The sequence below is a fragment of the Canis lupus genome, chromosome 15, assembly GCF_011100685.1.
Source record: "Canis lupus familiaris isolate Mischka breed German Shepherd chromosome 15, alternate assembly UU_Cfam_GSD_1.0, whole genome shotgun sequence".
Lineage (NCBI taxonomy): Eukaryota > Metazoa > Chordata > Mammalia > Carnivora > Canidae > Canis > Canis lupus.
In genome coordinates, this window is record NC_049236.1 from 48,708,633 (window position 1) to 48,727,424 (window position 18,792).

The following is an 18,792-nucleotide window of genomic DNA, read 5'->3' on the forward strand; positions in this document are numbered from 1 at the left end:
TTAGGAGGATTCATAATTAGATTAAGATACACACAAAAATATCAAGGCTATCTACAGACTTTTTTGGTGAATATTGTATTCATCAAAACCATGTTTTGAGTGTTTTACTTAAGAAAATAAATGATAAGACAAAACAAGTCTCAATAACTTCTAAGATCAAGTTTGAGGACATGAAAAAGATTTAGAATTCCTTCCTACTATTAACTTCTATACGGTTACATATATACTTATGTACTATATCTAAATACAAGTTTTATCACATTTAAATAGATTTATGCTTACAATCTTTTTTTTTTTTTAAAGATTTTATTTATTTATTCATGAGACACATGGAGAGAGGCAGGGACATAGGCAAAGGGAGAAGCAGACTCCCTGCAGGGAGCTCGACGTGGAACTCAATCCCAGGACCCCGGAGATCACGACCTAAGCCAAAGGCAGATACTCAACCACGGAGCCACCTAGGTGCCCCTACGCTTACAATCTTATTTCTTTAATAATTACTGTTTTCCTAATAATTTAACTTAGTAAGCAGCATTCAAAATTTAACAATTATAGAAATGATTAGTGATCCCTGAATGGGTTCAAATTGAAGAAGAAGCTCTCATTTTATATTGATTCAAATATTTTGTTGGAGGGAAGTCCTAGATTCAAGTTCCAGCTAGGTCACTAACTGAAAGGTTATTCTGCTTAAGTCACTTCACTCACCTGGTTTTAGTTTCATCATATGCAAAATGAAAGCATGGGGAAGATGGTATCTAGTACCTTCTAGTCTAACGATACCTAAGAGATCCAGTCAGATAACTTACTTCTCTCAATATAGGATCAGCTATTGAATTCAGATTGACAGCTCCTTCATACGTCAGGTAATAGAACACATTGAGGGATCGAACAGCCTCTGGTCCTTGCTGTTTATAGCCAAAAATGAGATCAATCCATTGGTGAAGCTGGCAGGAAACAAATTCACTCTCCAGGGCCTGAAAAAAGGTACACAGATGATTATTCTGAATTCAGCTTTTAAAATATAGAGAAATTTAGAACAAGTAGCAAAGTTTTACACTAAATTTATGGCGAGCAGACTTATTCTGATGTCTTATTTTCCACCAGAATCTATTCTCCTTTCTTTATAATTAGAAGCTTTCTGGCACTTTTCACACTGAATTGTATTAGGTTGCTTACATTTCAGTATTATTCTACTATACTGTAAGCACTGTGAGGACCAGGACTGGGTCTATTTTGGTCATATTTGTAACTCAGGGCCTGACAGGTACCCAATTTATGCTTCAAAGAAAAGAGGTGATGCAATATAAAGGCCACTTTGGAACAGCATATGTGAAAACATTAAACATTTACTATTCACCTGAAATATTTATGCTTTTTCTAGATATAAATATTTTGTTGTCCACTGCAACAACTATAACCAAATTATGTAGTTATTTCAACTGAGTTGAAATATGCCAGCAAATTTTATGCCAGCAAATTTTATCTTTGGAGGGATACTTATAATGACTGAATTATGATTACTGAATTATTATTCTGGATATTAATATCAAACCAGACCAAATATTTTATGCTAATAGTGTCCAATAAATAATGAACAAACATAATCAAGAATTCAGTGGAAATGCTGGGCACAAGATCCACTTCCATTTCATCATTACCTTCCCAATTACCAACCATTGTACCTAAAACATAGTAAGTACCAACAAATGACTGCCGAATGTAATAAAGTTATAAACATAAAAGAGTTTAAAAAATTGGAGACATTTTTATAAAAGTGCTTAGATTTGTATTATTTAAAATTCTTCAAAATTATTTCACCATAAAACTTTAGCATTATGGGCTAGTTTATCAATAAATAGTGCTATTCAAATCACAGAGCTCTAAAACTCAAATGCTGAAGCTTGAAGTATACCAGATTTTATCAGATGATGTTATCTCTTTAAAATTCTTACTTTCCTGTAGTTAAGTATATGGCTGTGATGTATTTGGTGTGGTTTGCTATATTATCAATATAAAAAGAAACCTATTGGTTTTAGAACAAAATTGAATAACCTCTATAGCAAGCAACCAATAAGATATAAACCACCTCATGACAAAAGACATTCCTATAGTTCACAGGTGTACACCTGTGTAAGAACATGCTTTATTGAAATAAGTGTCTATGTGGGTGCCTGGCTGGCTTAGTCAAAGGAGCATGCAGCTCTTGATCTTGGGATTGTGAGTTTGAGCCCTTGCTGGGTATAAAAATTACTTAAAAAAAATCCCTTTAAAAAATAAGTGCCTTTGTTTTTTGTTTTGTTTTTTAAGGTTTACTTATTTATTTATTCATGAGAGACAGAGAGAGAGAGAGAGAGAGAGAGAGAGAGAGAGGCAGAGACACAGGCAGAGAGAGAAGCAGGCTCCATGCAGAGAGCCTGACATGGCACTCAATCCCGGGTCTCCAGGACCACACTGGAGGCGGCGTTAAACCACTGGGCCACCCGGGCTGCCCCAAATAAGTGCCTTTGAATAAGAAAAATATTTACAACTGAATTCAAAGAATATATTTGCTTTAATATTTAAGAGGATTTCACAATATACCACATAGTATATAAAATGCAAAAAATAAATCTGTAAATAAAACTCGAGGCAATTCTCATACAACTGCGAAAGTTAGTATTTTAGATATCTCTGATAAAACTCATGAACTTTATAAATTTAGTAAATAGCTAAGAGAACTGCTGCATGTATTATTTGAAATAGAGAAGGGCTTTAAGCAAATTCCTATTTTAAGTACATGGATTTAAAATTAATCTGAAAATTCAGGAATTATTAATGGAAGCTGCACACAAAAATGATACGTTTGTTTCATTAACTTGGGCCTTGGGTAGGGATGAGGGAGTGGGAGCCATGTTTAAAGTGACACATAAAAACAGCAATTGTCTTAATTTGTGTGCAGTGCACTCCACACAAAAGCCCTAAATATGTTCAAATTAGAGCAAGCTGCTTGATTGTCACTGCAGTCTCATGTCACATTAATGCATGACAAACATTAAACCATACACTTAAATGGCAATTTATATCATTTAAATGTTTACTGCCAGACTAGCTCATCACTCATTTAAATGTGACTTTCTGACAGCTAATTTCAGTTAATTTTCTCCAATTCACTTAATTAGAACTTTCAATCAGGAAGGACTTACACATATCTTTGAGCTTACATCCTTTTTAGTTGTTCAAAATCTGAGTTAATAAACTGCTGAAAAGCCCTACTATAATAGATTAGCATGTAATATCTCTGAGTCTACAAAAAAGTGTGACTATATGAAGCAAACCCACAGTATGTACTCTTAGAAAGAACCTACACTTATTTATGTAAATAATACTCTCGCCAGTAGTTTAAATAAAAAACGTTTATTTCATATACACACACTATTGAAACAATAAAAAAACTCTGCATCCAAGCTAATTAAAAATTAATGATTTCAAAATTGTTTAATAAGATAAAACAGTCAGGAGTCTCCTGAGTGTCCGTAGTGTTGTGATTTGAGACTATAAAATTCCAGAAGGCTCAGCAAATGATAAAGTACAAGCAAATTTTCTCAATATTAAAGCTCTAAAAACCAGGGCAATTTCATTTTATGCATCATCAAAAAAAGAATTGTGAGTTTTCTTAATGTTGATTACTTCCTTATGCACATTCAAAATGGTGAACTTGGTAACAACGCGTTTAACATTTAGATGCTTAAAATCTTATATCGTGATGCTACATCAAAATGTTAAGCAAAAATGCTGAAAGACACTGGATGCCCCTATTACACCTTGAACACACATGCAGAGATGACCGCAGTGTCATGGGTCACCCTCCCTTTACACTGTCATATTGGTCAAGTCTTAAGGTGTTGACTAGTAAAATTCATGGAATTATTGGCAAAAATCTTTTCCAGAGGTTCATGGATAGACTTTAAATAAATTTTTAAAAACTAATAAAAAAAATCTCATTAGTGGTCTTCAAGCATTTCTTGCAATTTACTAAAGTTTTAAAAAGAGATCCAAAAGAACAACTGCTACAGGTGTTAAGAGTTCCAAAAAAGTTTAAAACCATCTCAAAACAAAGTCAGCTCAGGACTTTAACATCCTTTTGGTAGTAGTGAATGGCAAGTGCCTAGCCAAAAGTATGTAATAATAAACAAATGCACTTAGTAAAGTCTTGAGGTAAGAGGTAAAGACAGGCAGGAGGATATTACTGAGGGAAAGAAATACAAATAATTCAAAATGGAATACCCTGAGATTCCATCTTATAACTTGTTTCTCTAAGTCAAAAATAGAAATCATAAAACATATGAAAAATTCTTTAAAGGTCTTTTTATATGTTAAGATTTTTAAAAATATTCAGTATAAAATACTTATATCCACACTTTTAGTCACGAAAAAATAAAAACATGACAGTGGAATGCTAAACATTTGTGATTTTTCAAAGCCTTTAGGTCAGACAGTCCTCATTAAGACTGGAATTAAATACGGTTTGCAGCTAGGGGATAGTAACATTCTTCCCATGCTGCTCTCAAACCTAACCAATCAATTGTTAGTACTCCCCTAGCAGGCTGGATACATCATTTACATCCAATGTGTGCTCTGAGTAAAATTTGTAAAAAGAAAATCCACTAAAATGTCCAACACAATACAATAATATTCAACTCATCTGAGTTATTATAAAATAAATCAGTGACTAATGTCCAATTGTTAAGGATCAAATAAGACTATGAAAAGACTATCATATGAAGCCTCACACAAATTGTCAATCCAATCCAGGGGGACTCATATTAGTCTTGACAAACTGTCTTGGGGCTGATATCTGTTTTTTTAATGAGATCTATTAAGCAGAGACTAAAACACTTGAGATATGCTAAAAAGTAGAGTATACAGATGTCAAATAAAAACACTTATTAGTGACTTTCATTTGTTTGGTCCACATGCAGAACATCAACAAATTCAAGCTTTAATATTATAAAGATAATACTAAATTATTCATAAACAACTCATTTGTGTAATCTTGTGTCAGAAATAATTATAACATATATGAATATGTGTCCCACAATAAATTTCATTGAAAGAATGTAATCTATGCTTTCCTGAAACTACCCATTAAGGAAATGAATTATTTATTGATAAAAAATATTACTTAAAATTATTCTTGTTTCCTCTAGTACAAATGATACGATAATTTATGTAGAAATGGCTTGTTTTTTCCCAAAACATGCTAAGCTACCTGGGAATAAAAATTCTAAAATAAAAGGCATTAATCATGTGTTTCTTAATCTATGTATGCTTCAGAGATACTGTAGCAATGTCTTTTTATTTTCAAACAATCAAATTTTCTCTAATGTAAAAATTATGCAAAAATCAAGAAAGCCAATTTTAATTAACAAAAGAAAGATGATCATTCATCTCAAAATCTGAAAACCTTATTTATGTATTATTCCCAAATTAATGCTAATATTTATTTATATTTTTGTTAAATGTTCTCATACAACACCATTTTTAAAAAGCCATCAAATAAAGCTACTGATAGCTATGTGACAAGTCATTTTTATGAAAAAAAAATCAAATAGTATTTACAAATCCTTAAGTATAGAAATAATTGTAGAACCAGAAGGAGGTAGGTCTGTGTAACCCAGATATACATTTCTGTTCATCTATACCAACACTGCCCTTCTCAGGCTTCCAGAAGACCTGATTCGGTTCTGAGATTCAAAATGCATTTGCTCTAGGTATCAAAGAAGAAAATAAAAATCAATGACTAACCCTCTTGACCTGGTATACATTTAATTATAAGGTGTATTTAATCATATTTTAAAGATTAAAAAAAAAACTTCTAAGTAATATATACTCTGTGTGGTGCTCGAACTCACAACCATGCTATTCTGACTGAGCCAGTCAGGCACCCAATCATATTTTACATGGAAGAATAAACATTAGTTTTGTAAATTTTTCATCGTACTTTTATATATTAAGAGTATGAATTCATTTGAGTGTAGATCACATGTTTCAAACGAGTTAATGTTGGGATTGGATAGAAGGTAATACACAACATTATGAACTTGGAATTTTAAGTATTTTTCACTTCAAATACATGTAATACAGCCTTCTTCCTATACACATACACACACACACACAGATTTAAAATGAACTGGTCTGTTATGTTTGCATGTGCTGGATTTCAAACACTAGTGGTAATGTTTCCTTAACATTGATATATGACCTTTGTAATTTACATTGAAGAAAGCTGTTTTTTTCAGCCTAATTAGAACTGTTTCAAATTTTCCTGCTAAATATATGATATAAAGTCCTTTCAACTTTTTTATTCTAGAGTTTCTTTCCATGTCAACTTTGTTCCAATCAAAATATGCTTTGAATTAAATGATTTTGATTGAATATGTGGATCACATTTCACTTCTAAGATTTAAAGTCCAAAAAGGAAAAGTTTAGCCTGTTCAAACAAAGCAAGAGCAGCCACTTTGCGGAAAGCTATTCACATTTAAGAAGACTGACAAATTGTTTGTGTGCACCATTAGGTCTAGTTTCTGCAATAGTTGCCAGATTTCCTGTCCCCTTAATAAGATACATTAACTCCTTAAATGCTGGCTCCAAATTTGTGATAAATCCAAATAACTTTAGCAAATGTTTTATTTATCTCTAAGTTCCTTCTCCCAAATAAATTTAAAGAATAGTAAAGAAACTTGCTATTACGTTATATCAAATTTTTCAAGAAACAAAAAGGTTTTGTTTTTCAAGACAAAATCATTTTTTCATAATTGGACAGATACAAATTCAGAATGTAAATATACTTTCCAAATGGGATTTTCTAAAAGTGACAAATCCACATTAATCCTCGTTTCTAATGTAATACATTAAACTAGTTCAGAATTACTTGCTCAAGTGAAACACAACAGTGAAAATACTGGAATATGTAAATTATAATTTAACATGAGCCTAATATTCTCCCATATTGATTATATTACACTGTTTCAGAATTCAGATATTTACCTTGACATAAATGTATAACAAAAAATGAAACAAATTATATATACTATTTACAAAGAAAAGTTTAACTTTGAGGGCTTAAAATAAAAAAACAATAATGTGTGAAGCTGTGACATTAAGAACAATAAGTCATGAATGTCAAAGAAGAAAAAAGGAGGATCAAGGATTTAGAGAAAGAAATGGGATTCTAAGAATAAAAATTATATCTGACAGGTAAAAGAAATGAAATTTAGTCAACAACACATTGAAGTTCAGGCTGAAAAGCAGATAGAGAAATCACTAAAAGGAGTTCTGTACTTCTAAACTGCCCTTGAACTGTTGAGCAGAAGAAAGATTCTGGAGTTGGCAGCACACTGTTCATTTCTACATTTATATCATTACTAAAGAGAAGTGTGAGTTAGTATCATATCTTGATATAACCATCAAGCACTCGTGCATCTTTTGGCAGGAGAATCATTCTGTCTACGATTGTTATTGTGTAGTTTTAAATGGACTAGTCAACCAGCTGTTATATATTTTACACACTGAAGGCCATGTTTCCTTTGAAATTCATAGTTTTAATCTCAACTGAAGTCTGTATTGCTGTGTGCCAAGATCAAAAGGATTAGGCAAACTTGTACAATTACCCTCCTTTTCAGAGAGATGATTTTTTTTCTAATGTTTAAAATAGTCCTATATGCTGACATTTTATCCAACTATTTTCTTTAGAGCTACAGAACATTAAAACATTTAATTAACATTTCAACCTTAGGTCACTCTTAATCTAAAACCTAGGAATTCATAATATACAGATATTTTAAACTAGTTACAGTGTAACACACAGAGGGAGATGGAGCTTTTAAAAACATTCTATTTAGTAAGAACGTATGGGGAACAACTATAATTAAATGATAGATACTCCCATCGATTTTATTATGTGTTTGCATTTTGCATGACTTCGTGCAGGAAACAGTTCACAGAGCTTAAAGCAATGCGTATGCATCAAGATAAAATAAATATAACATAAGAGAAGGTAATGCAAAAATAAGAAGGACATAAAAATCACTCCATGAAATTCTATAGACTTCGAGGTACACCATGTATTTGTTCTTAAGCTTTCTAGCAGGCAACATAAAGAAAGAAACACGAACACCTACAAGAGTCAAAAATGACCGTAATATAAAAACAAACCAGATGGCCTAGAAAAACACATTATTTCTATTCCTGAGATAAGAAATTCCTCCCTTGGTAATATGATAGAATCCAGGTATGTGACTCTCAGAGGGACTGACTTAATCCTGGAATAGATTTAAAGTATAGACAAATGGAGAGACTACATATTCTTCAGGCAATCCCGCATAAACATTATTTCTCTTAGGTTAGGGCTTTGAATGGTAAATTCTAGATTACACTTTGTGACAGGCACCTGGAATGCAGCCATTTTATTTTGTCAGTTAAATGTAAAGCCACATGCTTCAACCACAGCAAACTGAGTCACAGGGCTAATAGTGTCTCAAAAATGCAATGAGTATAAGGAGAAAGACACAAACAAGCCTATGTGGAAGGCAGGTCCACCTTCATCTGAAAGAGGTGGTAGCCTGTGCTATGCCAAGACAGTCCAAGGTAAGGTCCTCAGAAAATAATTTTGGGTTAACTTTTCCCCGCAAATAGGTGACAAAAGCTTCAAATGCCAACCTTGAGGTCCCAATATTACAGATGTTAAAATGTCTAAAAGTGTAGTAAATGCTCAGCCCTTTAAAAAGAATTAGGAAAGTATCCTTAGAAAATTCATTCTGACCATTGCAAATTATTGTTATACCAAGGTAAACTAGTTAAAAAATATACACTTATGCAATTAAAGTATTAATCTAAAATTCTCAATTATCTATCTATGTACAGAAAAGAGAATAGATTTCCTCTTCAAAACCACTGAAAAGTATTAATTTGCTGTGTGAACTTTGGGAGTTTTTTTTTTAACTTTGGGAGTTTTATTTTATAGTCAGTTACAAAAGGAAGGAAAACAAAACTGCCCCCCCCCAATTAATCCCTTCCCATTTGCTTATCCACATAGATCTGATAAATACTAGCAGTCTCTTGCCTTTGAAGATGGCCAGACCAGAATCCCTACTTATTGCCAGATGTAGTTTAATCCCATGGGGACTCCAGACAAAAACAAGGAGCTGTCTTCATGGCACCAATGATTATCTGAACTGAATGCCATAAATTTATATTTGCAAATCAAAATCCTTGGCAAAATAGAACATTTATTATATCACCACTTCCAAGACTATCCAATAAAAAAAAGGGAACTAAAGAATATGATGCAAAAGTTGAATTTTTTTAAAAAAGATTTTATTTAATTATTCATGAGAGACACAAGGGGGGAGAGAGAGAGAGAGAGAGAGAGAGAGAGAAAGAGAGAGAGAAGCAGAGATACAGGCAGAGAGGCAGGCTTCATGCAGGGAGCTGATGCGGGACTCGATCCCGGGTCTCCAGGATCACACCCTGGGCTGAAGGCGGTGCTAAACCACGAGCCACCCGGGCTGCCCTGAATATATTTTTTTAAAGCACTGACAAGTTCAGCCAGAGAATTACATCTGCAGTTACTCTGTGTATGCCATTGAATACACATACATTATATAGAATAAAAGTCTTTTTTTTCTTCAGTAATCTTTACAGCCAAAGTGAGGCTTGAACTCACAACCCCGAAATCAAGAGCTGCATGATCTACAAACTGAGCCAGACGACCCTAAATAGTCTTTTTTCCCATTCTACAACTTTTAATACCAGCAGTTCCGTCATCTACTCAATCAACAAACATTTATTGAGCATTTACTATAGGTTCTGTTCTATGCTAGATATGGGGATAATGGAATGAGATATCCCTTTGGAAGAAAGGTAGGGAAGCAAAAGGTCATCTCTAAGATGACTACAATAGTTTATGTGGGAAGTACTGAGAGCCTCAAGAAAGCAGCAGTGGGAATGAAAAAGAAGGGACAGGTTTCAGAAAGATTTAAGTTATTACTTACACCAACTGATTACCAGTGTAAAAGGTGAAGGAGAGGAAGTTCAGGATGACACCCAGGTTTCAACTTTGGAGCTTAATTATACTGGAGAAGGAACAGTTTCTATGGTAAGAAATTAACTCAGTTTTGAACTTAGTATTAATATTTTGGATTTTTAAATATATTTGAAGATTATCCTAAGATTTTTTTCCCCCAAGGCTGTTAATTATAACAGAAATGTGTATACTACTTGAATATTAAAATATGCTCATGTTCAATACTGGGATGCCCAAGCCAAGAAAACTGGGGGGAACAAAATGATCACCAAGACATAAGAGTGCTATCTAATGGAGATATAATGCAATCCACATGTGTAATTTAAACTTTTCTAGAAGCCACATTTAAAAAAACAGGTGAAGTTAGTTTTAGGATAGTATATTTAAGAATATTTAAAATCATTTAAAAATATAATCAATATAACATATTTTGTATTACGTCTTAGAAATTTGGTATGAATTTTATACTTATAACATCTAGCATATCTCAATTCAGACTAGTCATATTTCAAGTGATTAATAGTCACACGTCACTAGTGGTTACAACATTGGACAGTAAAGCTTTATTCAGTTGCAAATACTGAATCTGCATTCAGATTTTTTTAATGGAAGTATAGTTGACACACTATGTTACATTAATGTCAGGTGCACAACACGGTGAATTGACAACCCTATATATTACACTATGCTTGCCACAAGCGTAGCTACCATCTGTCACCATATGATGCTGCTATAATACTATTGACTATATTCCCTATGCTTTACCTTTCACCTCTGTTGTATTGAGATTTTTAGGGCATTTTGATGTAAGACAGAATGCAGGGATTAACTATATATATATATATATATATATATATATATATATATATATTTATTTATTTATTTATAAAAGATTTTATTTATTTATTCATGAGAGACAGAGAGAGAGAGAGAGAGAGAGAGGCAGAGACACAGGCAGAGGGAGAAGCAGGCCCCACTCAGGGAGTCGATCCCGGGACTCCAGGATCACACCCTGGGCTGAAGGCAGGCGCTAAACCACTGAGCCACCCAGGGATCCCCAAGATTTTATTTATTTATTTGTGAGAGACACAGAGAGAAAGAGAGGCAGAGACACAGGCAGAGGGAGAAGCAGACTCCATGTAGGGAGTCTGACATGGGACTCGATCCCGGGTCTCCAGGATCATGCCCTGGGTTGAAGACGGCACTAAACTGCTAGGTCACTGGGGCTGCCCAATATTTAACTTTTTAAAAAATACAGATTCTCCTACTGAATATAAAGGTAAACCTTACAAAGCACATACACCTGCAGACTACAAAATGTCCTTTGATACAGTTTTGAGGAGGTCAATACAATTCCCAGTGCTGGAATGGCATTTCCCAGTGTAGAATGGCTAAATCTTAGGATATGACAGCAGAAATACATTTTCAAGTGTGAAATAGACATAATGTTCTGTGATGTATATTCTTTAGTCCCTTACAAATCTCTGAAGAATTGTGGTAGCATTCAAAAGATGGCAATATGACTACCCCCTCTTATAGTAAAGGTGAGGGCCTAATTCTAGAAAATATGATGCCAGCTGCAAACTCCATCCTTAAAAGTCCTTGGTTAGAAGTCTTACATATTGGGGTGCCTGAGAGGCTTAGTCAGGTAAGTGTCCAACTCTTGATTTCGGCTCAGGTTGTGATCTCAGGGTCCTCAAGCCCTGAGTCAGGCTCCACAGCTCAGTGTTAGAGTCCACTTGAGATTCTCCCTCTCTCTTTCTCCCTCTGCTCCGCTCCCCCAACCCCTCTGGCTCGTGCTCACATGTGCCTGCACTCTAAAATAAAGAAATAAAATCCTAAAAAAGATTGTTACATATTGTCTACTCAGCTGTACCAGCTATGTACTTTAAGAACTACCATATAGCCGTAGACTACAATTTAGTATAGATAACACGTTAGCTGAAAGTCAGTTATACAATATCTGTAGGCAATATGGATATATTCATAAATCTCATAAAAAGCACCTCATGAGTAGCAGATAACTAGTTTCTGTTTGCCTACTCTTAGAAATTCCTTAACATGTATAATAATAGAATCTAATTCTCTATCACAATTAATTATAGGTCTGATTCCTTTCTGAATTATCATTGAAATAATGTTTAGTTAATAGGGTCAGTCTTGTTTAATTATTTTGGTGCAGCCATGAATAAACAGGGAATATGATATCAACAATCTAAACTTCTTCGAAGATTGGGACACCTGGTGGCTCAGTTGGTTAAGTGTCTGCCTTCCGCTCTGGTCGTGATCCTGGGGTCCTGGGGTCCCGGTCCATGTCCGGCTCCCTGCTTCTGGGGAGCCTGCTTCTCCCTTTGCCTCTGCCCCTCTCCTTGCTTATGCTCTCTTTCTTGTTCATTCTCTTTCTCTCAAATAAATAAAAACTTAAAAAAATAATGAACTTCTTGAAAGATTTAAGTAAATTTCTTATTTATGCTTCCTTGCCTCCCTTTCACTTCTTAATTAATCTTCTATCATTCTGTTATAGGCACAGCACAAAAAATGACTTTGCTAACCTTATATCTAATGAGACAGTAAGCCTCCACATTATCTTTCAAATTCATTTTTTTAAGATTTTATTTGTTTATTCATAACACACACACACACACACACACACACAGAGGCAGAGACACAGGCAGATAGAGAAGCAGCTGTTCTCTATTTCATGTCCAACTGTCTGACTCCAATGGATGCTTATCCCTCTTCACCTGTCTGTATTATAGTGTTTATGCTTCTCTCTCTTCTCTAAGCTTCTTTGATACCCTCTCTCCAGATTCTCATTCTAAATTTTTGATTCTCCTTCTCATTTTTTTAAAAGTAAGCTCTATGCCCAACATGGGCGTTTAACTCATGACCCCAAGATTAAGAGTCACATGCTCTACTGACTGAGCCAGCCAGGCGACTCTCTTCACTTTTCATCTGTCTACCTCCTCATGATTCCCAGGTCCTTGTTTCTGAAATAACTCCGGATAGTTGAGCTACACATCAACTACCTCAACCAACAATTATTGCCATTTCCAGAGTTTCTAGCCCAAAATATCAACTGCCCATTAGACTACTAACTTTGGTATGCTTCCAGTAATTCAAACCTAATACATCAAAAAAAGAATGAATAATTTTTCCTTTTAAACTTGCTTCTTTTCTTGGTTATGCAGTCCTTCACACAGCCAAATTAGAAATGCTCCAATCATCTTGACTTCTCCTTTTCTCCTCTTCCTCTAAAACCTTATATCTAATCAGACAGCAAGCCTCCACAATATCTTTCAAATTCATTCATTCTTTCTCTTGCACTATGGCTATTTTTGATTCTGTGCTTCACTATTTCTTAGTTCAATTATTCTAACACTGCCCAAACTGTCCTCTTTATCTTTAAAATTTCCCTTCTTTAATTCCTCCTCCATATGAGTTGCTATCTAAAACCTTGCTTACTTACAATTTTCCCTAAAACTTTTTGATGGTTCTCCTTTCCCTAAAGCAGTGGATCTCCAGCTTTAACATACATTAAAATCACCTGGAGAACTTGTTAAGCCACAGATTGCTGGGCTCTTTCCATCAAAGTTTCTGTGTTAAGAGATCTGGATTTGAGCCCAAGGTCTGTCTTTTTAACAAGTTCTCAAGTAATATTGATGCTTCTGGTCTGGCAATCACCTTCTGGGGTCCAATATCCCAAACAAAAAAGTTCATAATACTTACAAAGCATTAAGATTATTCACATAATCTGCCTCCAGTCTTATCTTTCCATAGGTATAGTTCACAGTTCTCTTAACACATATATTGCCTCTACCTTCTGAATAAAGTCCAGCTCGTGTATACTATACACCAAGATCTTTGTTCACACTGCTTCTTAGGTCCATAATGCCCTTTCCATCACCTTGCTCCTACTCATTCTTAAAGACCAAGATCAAATGTAGTTTGCTACAGTTAAGCTTTCCCCAATCTTTTTAGGAAGTAAAATAAGGTATTTCCTCATTCTCTCTTAGAGATAAATAAATAAACAAACAAACAAATAAATAAATACATAAATGGTAAGTATGGTGACAGATGTTAACTAGACCTGTTGCAATCATTTTACAATATGTACAAATATTGAATTGTTATGTTGCACACCGGAAACGAATATAATGTTATATGTCAGTTATATCTCAGTAAATAAATAATGCTTAAAAATCATACATACACACACAAATAAATAAAATGTTAAATGTTTCAATGGCAGCCTGTGGTTCTCTTTTATGGAGAACACAAAGTATTACATTTTTTTTGTTATATTACATCATATATTACCATGCTTATTTTTATTTCTTATCCATTTCCCTCACTAAACAGTAAGTTCCAAAAGGGCAAGTACTATGCTGTCTTTCTCACCATTGTATTCCCAAAGACAAATAAGTAGTTGGAACTCACAAAATATTTGTTGAATGAATAAACAAATACATCACTTAATCTATTTCTCTAATTAGTTACTGTCATGCCTGTTTGATCTTCATAATGACAGCCCCAAAAGGGCAGGTGTCATATTCTTCCAATTTTGTGATCACAGACCTAATTACCTAGTAGGCTCCTAATAAATGTCTGTTGAATGAATGAATGGCATTTAAGAAATTCTTGTGATTTTGCACAATTCAGTGTCTATGCTGTGAGACTATGATCTTCAAGCTTTGTATATTGTATAAGAAGCATGAAATTGACCACAGAAACTTTATCCAGTTGATACAGTGCTAATTTGGCAGAATTTTAGAAAATGTGAAGAATTTCTGTGATTACTAGCCATTGCAAATGAGATGTCTACATTATGTTAACCATATAATAAAATTTGGGGTAGGATGATTATATGGAAGAAAGAAAAAGTGAACTGGATATTAGAGTGTCATATTTCAAGATTTTATTTTCTATTGAACAGTATCAGGAAGATGGATGCAAACGATATCAATTATAGATTTGACAAAGGATCTAGAAAGACAATATGTTATACAGAGAAAATGCATCTGAAGGTTAATATGGAAGAAATTCACTGACCAACTAAACAACAACATAGTAACAATAACAGCAGCACTTAACATTTATTGTTTATGATATGGCCAGTTTTATGCTAAATATTTTATATGGATTATTTTATTTAATCCTTACATAATCCTATGACATAAACACTACAGGTTTTAACAAATGAGGCTAAACTGCTAAGTAAATTGCCTAATGTCACAAAGCTAGTACATCTAATCAGAGTTGCAAGAGGAACCCCGATCTGACTCCTAAAGCCATATTATTAACCACTATATATCCTCCTGAAAATTTCTGCAACAGAATGGTATAGGTTTATGTCAAAGCTAAAGTATAAAAATTCTAAAAATATGAAATTATTTCAGACTAAGAATTATTGTCAATGAGTTTCACATATACTATTTGTTAACATCATTATTAAATATTTCTAAGTATATGCCATATCTGATATGCCATGTAGACCTGGTTCTTTTGTCCTTTCAACTGGTTTTGGCTTTTACTTATGCCTTTTTAAAACTAAAACTTTCAATTTATTACTGTTTATTTTTCTGCACACCTCACTAAAATGCGATTTCCTAGAAGGCAGAGATTGTATCTGCATCCATGGAACTTAGCACATAGTACACAACCAGTAAATATTTATAGATCTGAATAAGAAGTTTATATTCTAGGCCTCTTTTTCATTAATTTAACTGTATATTCATGAGGAGATTTTTTAAAAAATCAAATTAAAAACAATCGGCCGTTATAGCAAGACAGAGAATACGAACCTATTTTTTAACTGCTAAGTCCAAAGACTCTTAATAAAGAAGCAATGTGTTAAACTATTTTGGGGTAAGAATTATCAGTAAGCTCATTCTAATTTCTAAACATCCACGGACATTAGCAACTTAAAAAAATGTGATTTCATGTATTTTAATATGTATCATATTTTGTTTTGACACATGAACTATTTAATTTCTTTAAATCAAATGACCATGTAAAAAGAATGAAGAAAATTTTTCTCATTTCCTATTTAAATAAACATTTCACCAAATTCAATATACATTTTTGTTAATTTTGGAAAATGTTTTAAATACTTTCATGTAATAACACTGTCTCAAACTATCTACTAAAGGAGACTGATTTCATGTTTTTCTTCTATTTTTTTTAATCTTTTTATTTTTAAAAAAGCGTAGCACAAACATTATCTGCATTGGTGATGTTAGTATCTCTTAAATGTGCCAGCTGGCAAACACTTTTAAATTAAACTACTACAATAAACAACAATGTCAAACAAATAAATTTGCTTTGAGATTTTTAAAAAGCTTTTCAGATAACTCTTACGATAAAACAGTAGGACACACTAGAGTATCATAAAATCAGAGTTGGAATCATGACCTTTATTAGGTTAGGAGAATTGGATCAAGGACATAGATGTATTCATTCTGAGAGGCCACCATTTTCCTCCTTTGTTGTTCACAAATATAATTCTTCTTTATGGAATATCTACCCTTTCAGTTAAATTCAATCCAACGGATGCAATTCCAAGGCCAGGATCTGTATAATTAGCAATATAAGCATTTAAATTTTTCTTAAGTACATAGGTGAAAAGATAAACAGCAAAGCAAGAGTTAACTGAAACATTCCTCTTTAGAGCAACTGCCTTGAGGAGTGGGGGTTGGTGGATGGCGGGAGGAGGGAGCAAGGCAGGGAGATGCAGAGTTAATCAGGGAGCAAATCCAAAGCCAGGCATGGATAGGCCTCACTAATGAGCCTCAAGTACCCTGCAGTGGTTTTCAAACTTAACTGGCTTCAAACGATGCCACCCCATGACAGAATGCAGCTAGCCATAAGAGGAGGGTGATTAGAATAAATGACTGGAGTAATTAACTCTGATGTGAAACCACCTGATTGGAAAAGAGAAGCCAAGAGCTATTTAGCTGATGGTCCTCCAGTAGAAAAAGGAAGCTTTCCCTTTCTCTTGTGTGGGTGTTCAGTTAGAACTCAACTCTTTCAAGTAGGTATTTGGTAGCACTAATGAAAAGCAGCTTTCATTCAAGGGCCTCTCAAGGGCCTTCCCATTCATTTTGAAAGGGGAAGAAAATAAAAGCTTCAAAGTAGAACTAATTTACTTTACTCCCCTACCTCTTAGTGAATTTTGCATTAGTGAAGTCTGCATTAGTATTTATGTTACCAGTCTACCTCCAAATAATGTCATCAAGCACCCCAATTTATATTTATGAAATATCCAGATAAAGATAAAACTTAAAAATTTTCCCTTCTTTAAAAATATTTTCCAATATCCATGTACATGTTAAGTATATGCAATTTTAATTTATCAATTATACTTTAAAAAGTTTAAAAATGTTTACATAGAAAATGTCAAACTTCTAAATTGCTGATCAGGGTCAATACTTCCTTTATAAGTCCCACTGGGATTAATCTTCCTATGGCAAGAGATCCTTGGGTAAGAGAGAAGGATATAAATCCTGAACAGGGTACGTATGTTTTTGAAGAGAAAACAAAGGACAGCGTTAAGTCAGGGAAAGAGAGTACATACTTCTGCAAAAAACAGCTTTCTTATAGAGCAAATTGAGCCAAAGAATCCACCACACTTTCTAGCCTGCTTTATTTTACAAAGAGAGGAATTATAAAGGCTGGGGGCATTACTACCTGCTGTTTTACAAGTCATCATCAATTCATTGGGCCAATGTTGTTCTGTACCTGCTGAGTTAATGTTCCTCGACACACCCCTTCCCCTAAAACAGGTTCACAAGCTGTCCAGTACCAACTACGGTGTAGTAGCGCATGTAACTTAGCAAATGTTTATGCCTAAACTTGGATTTATTTGACAGCTTTACACCTTTGGGCATGATATAATTAAATGTTTTGACAGCTAAACAGAAACTGTATAAATTTAAAAGCTATTAGGAGCTCAGCATCTAGAATTAAAATGAAGTAATTTGCTTATACCCTGAACCTCTTTTAGCAATGCATTCCAATAAAAAGCACAAAGAGAGGAGTAAATGTCTATCCAAATGTTTTAGCTAATTTTTTCACATTTCTTCTATGAAAAATATTCCCTTTATGAATACTGTTAATAACTTTAATAACAACAAAGGGAACATAGCAGATTTAAGATTATCAATATAACCCTTAAACTCTATTTTCTATAATTTTAGAAACAACAGCAATTTTTTAAATAATTTTTTAATTTGTATTTATTTATGATAGTCACAGAGAGAGATAGGCAGAGACACAGGCAGAGGGAGAAGCAGGCTCCATGCACCGGGGGGCCCGATGTGGGATTCGATCCCGGATCTCCAGGATCGCGCCCTGGGCCGAACGCAGGCGCCAAACCGCTGCGCCACCCAGAGATCCCTAGAAACAACAGTATTAAAAGGACACCAAAAATAGTGTATATGTGTGTGTGTATACATATAAATATATATATAATTTTTTTAGATTTTTTTTTTTTTTTTTTTTTTTTTTTTTTAGTAATCTTTCCACCCAACATGGGGCTGGAACCTACAACTCTGAGATGGAGAGTCACAGGCTCCACTGACTGAGCCAGCCAGGCACCCCAATATATATTTTTAAGGGCCACCACTATCTACTACTTGAAAGGATTTAAAGCAACACAAAAAGAATGAGTGGGTCTTCAAATTCAGCCATTAATGATTCAGGAATTAATCCTTATTCTCCAAGTTGCC

At 34.0% G+C, this 18,792-nt stretch overlaps 2 protein-coding genes across 12 annotated transcripts in view; one reads left to right on the top strand and one right to left on the bottom strand.

Moving 5' to 3' along the window:
- DCLK2 (doublecortin like kinase 2) overlaps positions 1-18,792 on the top strand; it is a 246,910-nt gene that overhangs the window by 226,968 nt on the left and 1,150 nt on the right. The window lies entirely within an intron of this gene.
- The window catches only part of LRBA (LPS responsive beige-like anchor protein), a 722,446-nt gene that overhangs the window by 72,405 nt on the left and 631,249 nt on the right, over positions 1-18,792 (bottom strand). For all 11 annotated transcript variants that reach the window (XM_038558983.1, XM_038558984.1, XM_038558982.1 and 8 more), the window contains one exon: positions 807-974. In XM_038558983.1, the coding sequence (XP_038414911.1) occupies positions 807-974 (168 nt within the window). The remainder of the gene's footprint in view (positions 1-806; positions 975-18,792) is intronic.